Source organism: Apostichopus japonicus, chromosome 16 (assembly GCF_037975245.1).
Source record: "Apostichopus japonicus isolate 1M-3 chromosome 16, ASM3797524v1, whole genome shotgun sequence".
In the NCBI taxonomy this organism is placed as follows: domain Eukaryota; kingdom Metazoa; phylum Echinodermata; class Holothuroidea; order Aspidochirotida; family Stichopodidae; genus Apostichopus; species Apostichopus japonicus.
This window is the reverse complement of record NC_092576.1, coordinates 20,323,091-20,334,512: the sequence shown is the minus strand read 5'-3', so window position 1 is coordinate 20,334,512 and position 11,422 is coordinate 20,323,091. Positions and strand designations below refer to the sequence as shown.

The 11,422-nt window shown below is 38.1% G+C and overlaps 1 protein-coding gene across 1 annotated transcript; it reads left to right on the top strand.

The window, feature by feature from the left end:
- Positions 1-2,962: 2,962 nt before the first annotated feature.
- On the top strand, positions 2,963-9,860 carry LOC139982649 (uncharacterized). Its single transcript, XM_071995658.1, has 6 exons — positions 2,963-3,151; positions 4,199-4,509; positions 5,917-6,078; positions 7,452-7,538; positions 7,655-7,725; positions 9,356-9,860. The coding sequence occupies exons 1-6, from the start codon at positions 3,037-3,039 to the stop codon at positions 9,522-9,524; spliced, it is 915 nt and encodes a 304-aa protein (XP_071851759.1). The 5' UTR covers positions 2,963-3,036; the 3' UTR covers positions 9,525-9,860.
- The last annotated feature ends 1,562 nt before the right edge of the window (positions 9,861-11,422 follow it).

Below are 11,422 nucleotides of genomic sequence, written 5' to 3'. Positions count from 1 at the left end.
TTTATACATTTTCGATACTACCGTTATACAATGAAATAAATAAACAATTGGCCAAGTTTGGCCGATATAGGAAACAGTTAAACAATTGGCCTATTTTGGCCGATGTAGTGAATAGTTAAAGAATTAGATAATAATAACACTCTGCCGAATTTGTCCCTTCAAGGGCAGCTGACGACAGATACGCCGTTGTCCTGAATCGACATGTCTAACCTCCAAATTGTCAGCAAGTTTGATGACCTATTTTGAGAGATAAATTTGAGGGCGCTTTGACCGTTGCAAAGTACACTTTACTTGTTGTGGACCACAACAATATGTAAAAAGTCCGCAATATATACTGTTTGAAAGTTGATGTAAGACTGTGCTTGAGACTGGATCAAGTCGCTTGCCGTTTTCGTTCCCGCCGGCTCTACTTAATATTGGGCTATTCAATGACTTTTCTTCATCTAAGTTATTGCACTACGGCTATGAAGCTCAATGATCTGGTACGTTTCTATGTTAGATCTTTGAAATATGGTTAAATATGACTTTATTATAAGTATACCATGCAATACATGGACACGTTGAATATCCAGGTATATATACCAGACTACGTACGTCACTTGACGTTACTGCATACGACATGAATTAATTTGTCTTAGCTCACTACTCAATATGATAAATTTAAAATTCTGTTATCGATAATTCCTCTCATCAATCATATATCATGTCATTTGCACCTATCAAAATGACAAAAGGCTTCTTACATGTCAAGTTAATTAAATTTATTTATATAGATCGGTATAATTAAACGTTACATCTTATAATTAGTAACACGGACAGAGGCCAGGACACGTCTGACACTGTATTATAGAAGTCAACAGCAAAATGAACAACAATAAACTAAATATAAACTAAAAGCTTGCGATGAGAGGAGGGGTTCGGGCTAGGGGTCAGCTGCCAGAAAGCCTATTCTAACAGTCACGGTTACTCACCATACATTGAAACCAACAGGTTTAATCACAGGAGAAAATAACTTGAAGAGATCGGCATTTTGGGTGGTGGTATTCAGTGCCGTTCACAGTGGAACAAATTAAAATTTCGCCGACTAATTTAGGCCTGGAGGTTTTACCTCTATGATTTATAGGTAAGGGATGAACTTTTGCGGAAGGGCAGGATGTGAATGGATTATATAACGGAGAGAGGGAGGAGGGGGGGGGGGTGGTTGTTGCCGTGGAGTCATTTAAGGAGACCCTTATGTAGGGGATATGGGGTCCTCCTCTTCCAGTAAGAAAAATATATATCAAACGGTGTATTCTGAGGCATATTCAGACTATAATTTAGGTCCATATTGGTATCTCTAAAATTGCCCTTGAATCTTTATGGGTATGGGAGAACTTGAGGCGAATCAAGCTTGTTATAAATTACAGTAGGTAGAGATCAGCTGACCTGGGGTCATTGAAGCCGTTAGTCTTACGTAGGGATTGGTGGTCCTCAATATCAAATGGTGCATTGTGAGACAAAGTTAGACAATTAGGTCTATAGAAGTAGCATTAAAACGCAGTGTTTTGCAAATAACTTGCACTTTGTTTGAGGAGGAAACAAGGGGTAAAAAGGAGAGGTACATCCGTAGTAGTCCTAATGGTCCCAATCTTCCCTCGCTGACTGGATACAAACTATCCCGCGACTTAACCACCCCCCTCCCCCGACTGGTGATCGACCCGGGGTTAGGTCAAGCCCTGGCCGCTCCCCTCCCCGGTTTAAAAAACCGGAAAAAAGGCACATTTTTAACCTGAGGACAAGTGGGGGCACGTGCCCCCTGTGCCCCCCGGTTCCGCCGCCCTTGATCCAGGTATACAATTGACTAGTTAGAAAAAAAAATTGATTTCATGAAGCGTGGTAGCCCAGATGAACTGCGCTTACGGTGGTGTTACACGGAAATATTCGGGCATCATGATGCTAAATAAAGAAAATCATGGAATCGTCGGGCAAAAATTTGAAAAAGATTCGGGCAAGCTACTGCATATTTATATATATATATATATTTCCAGAGGACAAGAAATTCGGGCAAAAGTCCTTAACAATTCGGGCAGCCTAAGAGGAGAAAAAACAATATATATATATATATATTTATTTTTTTTCTCCTCTTAGGCTGCCCGAATTTTTCAGGACTTTTGCCCGAATTTCTTGTCCTCTGGAAATTGGGGGGGGCAGTCTGCCCCCCTGCCACCCCCCGCCTCGTACGCCTATGATTGCTAGGGCATCCAGGTGAAACGTGTATTAAGCATTACCCTGGTAACATGAGATTCTCAGCTGTTCGAGGGAACAGGTACGTGTGTATAGGCCTACCATAGGGCCTATATGAATACCATGAGGGTGCATATATGTACTATATCAATACCGTGGGCGCAATAATACATTTTCTTGTTATAGGGCCAATGAAGCCTACAGCCAAATATACTTGCTATATAAAGACGCTTTATTTGAAAAGATCGCACTGCGTTTATGGTAGGCGAGAAATGAAGCTAAAAAAGAGCCGTACATTCTTGATGATGCATAAATGTAGGCATGAAAATATTCTTATCCCTGGCATTTGGTGGGGGGATATGGTGTATTACATCCCCTCCACCCATTTTCATGGGGGGATATATCCCCCCTTCCCCCCCCCCCCCCCCAGGATCGCCGCCCATGATATTAACTATGCTTATGCATACTGAACATGAAACGCATGAGGAACAATAACTTCTCAATTGATATCTTCCACAGACGTCTGTTCCCACGTGTACGATATGCGATAATTTACTAGATATCCGCACAAGTTACTCCCGTGGGTCAATCAATTGTATTTTTTGTACATTCCCGCGAACATTTGTTATTTATTTTACATATTCTGCAAAACGTCGTTAATTATGTGGCAACAGTACTGTTAAGTCGGCCATCTAGCCGATTGATTTGCGTTAGAATATTTCATCACGAAATATGGTCATTTGATCATGTTTTGAACATGTGCGTGCTAGCTAATTTTTTCTCGAATAGTAATCGTGGCAAAGCTGTGAGAAGATGAGAAGCACACGCAAGGCTAAGCAAGGAGAAAAACAGAGGCAACAAAATGATGAGGCAGCTGCAATCGATGATGAGTTACAACAGAAGCTCCTAGAACAGCTCAATGCATACGGTTAGTAACTCTTCAATACGCCATTTGATCATATTTTTTCAACATAGCCCAGTTCCACGAAATCAAAACAGACACATTCTTCGCCTGTAGGCTAAAGCTCGTAATACTAATATCCGGCTTATAATGAATAGGTTCCTCCAAAATAAGGTTACAAAATCAATCTGCAATACGTATATGTGTGGATCGCGATAGAAATAGTGTAATTGGTTAGGTGTTTGTTCTTATACCATAGTTTCTACTGTACTTGTAGTAGTAGTACTAGCCTACAATTGTTCTCAAAGTCAAACTATTTAGTAAAGGCTTCGTAGTTGACACACCTTCAAATATTACTGTACTAGCAACGATACAGCAGGCAACTAAAAATTTTTTTCAGTGAAGCAGAGTAACATATTGTCCAAAATGTGTCAATTTAGAGGTATGAAAGAACTTGACACAGCAGACAGTTTGTGGGCAAAATTCTGCTCAATTGCACAGAACAATAAATATTTTGAGATTATTACATATCTGAAAAAATATACATATGAAAAACTTATACAGTTGATTGATTTCCATTTTTCGTTGATAGACATCGTTAATCAAATTCTTAAGTGCGTCAATTATGAGCCCACCATGCTACTGTACATGTGACCTATCCTCCTAACACTACAGCACACATGACTACTTGTCTTCCTCTCTGCAAATGCAATATGGTAACTCTAGCCAAAGCAATGAAAGACAATGCCACACAAATACTGCAAGTTTTCGAGGGAAAGTTCCGAGAGTAGTTTCTATCGTTAACATTTATTTCAATGTGGAAGACACATATTGAAAAAATAAAGGCACTGAAGATATATACTGTATTTTGGTGCACCAGAGAATTTACAGGTTTGCTGTAGTTTGTAAATCCATCACAATTCTTTGATGTTGTTCATTTTTATTCTCACATAGAGTTTTACACCTGTAGAGGTACTGTACAGTATATCATACTAATGGTACGAATATATAGTGTAAAACAGTTCAGACTTATCCTACACTGTATGTTATGCTGTACATGTTTCTATTTTGTAGGCAATCAAGTACTTGGTGATGATGGAAGAATTAGCAGAGCCTCAAACCAAAAGAGTAAAGCAACATTGGAATGTAATAAAGTAAAGAAACAAAGGACAAACACAACTGAAGATATTACCAGTAATAATGTTAGAAATGATGGAAACGCTGTAGCAAAGAAGAAAAGAAAGAAAGCTTGGGAAGAAAACTTAAATTCAGAACTGATAAACTTCAGCAAGAAATCAAAGTTAAATCTGAAGGAAGAAAACGATGACAAAAGAAAGAATGGCCCAGAGGTCATCGTGTTTGAAGACAGAGCCAAGAGGAAGAAGGTAAAGTATACTGAGCTTGTAATCTTTCATGCACAGTACTACACAAGTGCCCACAAAATGTATGCAGCAAAGCACAGTACTTAGTAAATGCAATGGTGTAGCAATAGATACAGAATGCCAATATTTAGTGTATGTCAACAAGATACAGCATGGGATTAATGAACAGTGATTGAATTAAATTTGTCAAAGAATTCATTTATACCCAGAATATCAGAGATTGTTGCACTTCATTAGCATATATTGAAAAAATGCAGATCTGTAGCTCAATCCTGTGTGGACATTACTAAAGTAATTCAATGACACTTTTGTGATTCTGATTTCCATTCTGAAAATTTTTAAGAAACCTCTTAATTACGATAGACAAACCTAGGGCCAGACATACATTAATGTTCATTAAATTGTCAGTTTCTTCACCCTACTCCTTCCCTCCTAGAGCAACATACAAAGTCATACAGATACAGTATGTTACTGTACATGTTTATTCAATGACATTTATCAAACCTTGATGTAGTAGGTTGTCCTGTCTAAAAGCCAGTATATAGCATATGCATACATACCTGCTATATATGTACACTCTGACATACAATCATGCTATCATATTTATAGCATATATGTATGTACAGTACACTCCTTTCCCTTTTGGCAAGAGATTAGAATGGGCATATTAACATTGTACTGTACCCATGGTGAACATACTGTAACGTTCAGAGTTTTCATACTGTACCTTAAGAATGAAAGATTCATATAGCTAGAAACATTGACATTTTAAGTTAGGGAGAAGTTAGTACTAGCAATCCACTTTACCTTACATGGTCATGCTTTCTGCACAGTTCCTAGGGTTGCTGCTGGGGAGTGAGGAAATGTTACAGTAAGAATCCATAAAGTTTAATTGATACAGAAATGTCTGATGTACTGTCCCCATATATTGTGGCTTTCCTATGACTATCTAACTCAGTAACGTACCAGATATTTGTGAGACTTTATATAGTGATTTTACATTTCCATGAATGCTGGAGAGAGGGCGTTGTGGTCAAGTGGTTAAGGCAGTGGACTATTGATCTAAGGATTACAGGTTCGAGCCCTTGGGCAAGGCACTTTATCTCCATTGCCTCTCTTCACCCAGGTGTATATATGGGGACTTGCGAGGTGACTTGTAAATATAGTTGCGTGCGTCGGTTTCTGGCTGCACCCTATGGGAAGTCCCCCAGGGGACACATGGCTGTGGTGCACTGTGGTACCCTAGGAGAGATTGTTTGAATTGTGAACACTTTGGTGTGTAGGTGTAACAAGTTACCAATGACCAGGGTTCTAACAGCGCAGCGACTTTGACTCCCGGCGAGACTTTATTGTAAGTTGCGCTAAATAAGAACTGAAAATTACTATTATTACTGAACATTTCTTACCCAGATCTCCGAAGCAGACCAAGAGGCGACAGATGAGAGCTTTGTGACTTCTAAAGGTCACCTGAGGGAACTATCTCATGAGGTCTATCAGTTTGGCTTGTCAGGGTTTGACTTTGAAAATAAAGAGAAGTTAGAGATGCAGCGAGCCATTAAGCTGGGAGCAAAGGTTAGACATTCTAATGGCAATTATTTGCTGACATTATAAATTATGTTTTGTTTTCCTTTGAAATGAACCTCTAATAATTAACTCCAATAATAAACTCCACAATTGGATGCATCCATAATGTGAATGTACCATAGGTATTGGTATTTTATAAACTTCACATCCTCTTTAGACAAAGTTCTAGTAACCATATCCAGTCCAAGGTCAAATCAATAGAATGCAAAATAAAGAAAAACAAAACATGATTTGTCATCGTGTAACTATGACGTCACACCTGTTTGCTCCAAGCTCACAAATGGTAGAAAGGTGGCAACTTCAACTGTCAATATCTCAAAAATGGTACATAGGAATTGAATGCTTAGATTATGTTCCTCTTTAAAATATCCTTTAACATGACCTGGACTATTCTTTTAAATCCACAATTTTGCAGCCTAAGTATTAAACTGGTTGGATAACAATGTACAAATTATGCACCAGACTATGTCTTCTTATCCAAAGATGTGCAGTTAACTAGCAAATGCTGTAGCCTTACAATAAGTGCTTTATCATCGATGATGTTTAATTCTGTCACATTTCATTGCTAAGTTTAGGTTGCTCTTGTTTTGGTTGAAAACCATTAACAGACTTTAGTACGTAAGTTAAATAGACATGATCTGTTTGGTGAGATTTGTTCAATAAGGGGATAATACAACTTGTTTGTGCTGTGTTATATATATATGTTATATGTAGCACACATTTATATTAACCAGCTATAGTAAGTTACTAAAATGAAAAAATATGAGAAATTACTTTGATAAACTTCCCTGCATGATAGTTCATGACAGTTACTGTACTCTTGTCAAAAGTTATATCTTCTCAATTAGCAATAAATTGCCCTCTGTGTGGAATAACTTTTGGTTTCATCTTACTTCCCAGAAAATGAGCTAAAACTAAAATCCTTTAATTGACTAGACAGCAAACACTCATCAAACAGATATGTATGTTTATGTTTGGATTGATTTATGAATTGATAACTTATATAATGTTTAATTTACCTGGTAGACCTTATCACAAAAATGGGTTAATTGTTACACAAATGCAAAGTTGTGAAGCAGGTTTCTAGTGTACAGGCCCTGAATAGTAAATACTTTCAGTTTAAAATGAGAAACACACTTCTTAAACCTGAAAACTACTCCACAAATTGTTAACACTAAATTATGTTAGAACATGAACGGTTTTAAATTCTGTAGTGAGTAGCAATATTGCGCCATTTCAGTTTTCTTAAACATTTTTCAGTGTATAACAACAAAATAAGTTTTTATTTTATTTAGGTAAACATGAAGCTTCTGATGAAGTTATTAACTTTGTTTCTTGTCTGCATATGTATGTACATACAGCCTCCCAAGAACACACATGTGCCGTACAAGGAATTCATGAAACTTCAAAAGGAGAAGAAACAGGAAGAACTGAAGCAAAGAGAAATTGTGAGTTTGCAGTCATCCTTCTTGTTTTAATCATTTAATTTCTCTTGCAGTTTTCATCTTGATCTTTCTTGGAATTGGACAAAACTAACAAACATGAATGTTGTTCTTCTCTTCAGGATCGCAAAATGGGTATGCAGGTAAAGAAGAAGTCGAGTGACAGAGATCGCAAGAGAGAGCTCATATTACGGTATGTGGTACTGTACCTACTGTACTTTACTGTAGCTGACATTACAGTAAATGACTAATGTAACTGATACTATGGTGTGTGGTAACTAATGTAACTGATATTACGGTATGTGGTACCTACTTTACTTTACTGTAGCTGACATTACAGTAAATGACTAACGTAACGGTTCTCATGGTATGTGGTGACTAATGTAACTGATACTATGGTGTGTGGTGACTAATGTAACTGATACTATGGTATGTGGTGACTAAGTACTGTAACTGATACTATGGTATGTGGTGACTAAGTACTGTAACTGTTACTATGGTGTGTGGTGACTAATGTAACTGATACTATGGTATGTGGTAACTAATGTAACTGATACTATGGTATGTGGTGACTAAGTACTGTAACTGATACTATGGTGTGTGGTGACTAATGTAACTGATACTATGGTATGTGGTGACTAATGTAACTGATACTATGGTATGTGGTGACTAATGTAACTGATACTATGGTATGTGGTGACTAATGTAACTGATACTATGGTATGTGGTGACTAATGTAACTGATACTATGGTGTGTGGTGACTAATGTAACTGATACTATGGTATGTGGTACCTAATGTAACTGATACTATGGTGTGTGGTGACTAATGTAACTGATACTATGGTATGTGGTGACTAAGTACTGTAACTGATACTGTGGTATGTGGTGACTAAGTACTGTAACTGATACTATGGTGTTTGGTGACTAATGTAACTGATACTATGTTGTGTGGTGACTAAGTATTGTAGCTGATATTACGGTATGCGGTACAGTAACTACTGTGGTTGATATGATGATATTGTGGTAACTAAGTACTGTAGCTGATATTACGGTATGTGGTCACTAATGTAACTGATACTTTGGTGTGTGTTGACTAATGTAACTGATACTATGGTATGTGGTGACTAATGTAACTGATATTATGGTATGTGGTGACTAATGTAACTGATACTATGGTATGTGGTGACTAATGTAACAGATACCATGGTGTGGTACCTAAGTACTGTAGTTGATATTACAGTATGTGGTACAGTAACTACTGTGGCTGTTTGATGATATGTGGTGACAAATGTAACTGATACTCACTATCAGCCATGCATCAAAACTCCCACTATTAACCGTGAACAACACTCCCACTATCAGCCATTCATGGACACGCCCACTATTAACCTTTCATTGAGAATTTGAGATTGACAAAGAGTGTTACCCCTCTTTCCTCTGAGAAAGGAAACTACTGTTCCAGCTACTCCTGTGAACACTCGGGGAGATGTTAAATGTTAGTACCTGGAATTGAAAGTCTCTCCCCAGGTATATTTACTATGCAGGTAACCTTACTGTGCAGGTACAGGTAACCACACTGTGCAGGTATCTTTACTGTGCAGGTATCTTTACTGTGCAGGTATCTTTACAGTGCAGGTATATTTACTGTGCAGGTATATTTACTGTACAGGTATCTTTAGTATGCAGGTATAGTTACTGTGCAGGTTTATTTACTGTGCAGGTATATATACTGTGCAGGTTTATTTACTGAGCAGTTAACCTTACTGTGCATGGACTACCTGGTTACATTCAATGACTCCTTGTATTCATTTCTCATTTTCAGGAAAAGTGGATTTTGGCAAGATTCAACAAAGAAAAGAAACTTCATAGCAGATGGTCAGGTGGGAAAGTTTAAAAGTGGAGTGCAGGTGCTCAGCAAACAAGATATACATCAGATTAAAAGAGGAAAGGGAAGAACTCGAGGCGGGAAGAGAAAAACAAAATCACGTTAAATATGAATCTAGAAGAGTGACTTCGGTCAGCTCGCGGCTTTGATAAGCCAATGAGGCTTCTTCGCGAGCTCCTGCTTGCAGGAGGATCTGAATTACATGTATACATGATCAGTTTAATCGGTGTGTGTTGGATCGATGAAGATGAAGAACCAAGGCTAGACTCTTAAAAGGAATTTCCTGCTGTACACTGAAGATAAACAAATATATTCAGCTTAAGTACAGAATCAGTCCTGCTGGATATTAGGAATATTCACGGCTCAGGTACAGAATCAATCCTGCTGGACATTAGGGAATTTACACAGCTCAGGTAGAGAATCAATCCTGCTGGACATTAGGAATATGCACAGCTCAGGTAGAGAATCATTCCTGCTGGACATTTGGAATATGCACAGCTCAGGTACAGAATCAATCCTGCTGGACATTACACAGCTCAGGTACAGAATCAATCCTGCTGGACATTAGGGAATTTACACAGCTCAGGTAGAGAATCAATCCTGCTGGACATTAGGAATATGCACAGCTCAGGTAGAGAATCATTCCTGCTGGACATTTGGAATATGCACAGCTCAGGTACAGAATCGATCCTGCTGGACATAAGGAATATGCACAGCTCAGGTAGAGAATCAATCCTGCTGGATATTAGGATATCAAAGAGGAAGTGAATGGACTCTGAGGAGGTAGTCGATACCTTACAGGGTTACTACTGATCTGTTGAATATTCATTACGTCATCTCACTTGAAGACAATCCGATGTGGATCAGCAGATAGCACATGATGTTGTGCTTTCATCTAGGCTCTCTGTTTGTAGGGGGGGGGGGGGGGTGTTACGGTTATATGAATTATTGTGCCATCTTTGTATTGTGTACCATGTTTATAGTTCATAGTCACAAGGACGTTATGATGATGCATAAACTCCAGCCAATCTGAGAGGAGGCTTCCTTGGATTTGTGGGACCATGGTCATGATAAAGATTTAAGAGGACATTCATCAATTTGAAAATGCAATACAAGCTGAATTAAACATGATTGTCCTCAATCAACAGATTGATACTAATATGATGTTGTGCTTTCCTCTAGGCTCTCTGTTTAGGGGGGTGGGGTTGTGTGAAAGAACTGAAAACACAGCAGTGTTCTTTTGTACTCCAGACATACTGTAGTCTCACTGTTGAAAAGAACAGACAGAAATACACATATCAGGTTAATTTTCTCTGTTTATTGTATGCATCTTTTAACAGTTTTGACCACAACTTTACAGACAAGTCTCCATCATAAGATTAGTATACATACAGTACTACATCCCTGGTAGTGAAGGTGGGTGTTGCTACCCTGTCACAGGTCACCAACATATTTTACAGGGTTGCCCCCAAAAACAAAATTCAAGAGAAAAAGGAATTACTGATATAAAGGGGAAAATAGGCTGGAAAAGTCTTGAACATGTTAGAATTACTTAAAAAGTTGCAAACTACAACCTACTCCACTTCTGCAACTGAGTAGCCTTAATCATGTTCAAGTTTTTAAATGGGAAGTGGAAAGGAATATTTGTACAAAAAAAGTTATTAATTTTGATGAAAATCAAAGTACTTTGGCAGCTAAGCAAACATTCCAAATGTATCAGGTTTCAATGATAAATCAAAATAGATGATCATGCCAGCCTAAGTACTGTATAACAGCTTTTGATGAGCATTTGCCCAAAATAACAGATCATAGACCCCCCCCCCCCCCCCTACTGTGATTCAATTTCCTGGAGTAGTTGAAGGTTTAACCAGTCAAAAAAGGTGACATGCAATCAAACATCTCCAGTAAAGACAAGACAAGATCAAGGTGAGTATATTTAGTCAAACTCATACATTAAGAGTAAGACTATGTGTTTTACATGAAAGATCATTGGTAGGGACTATA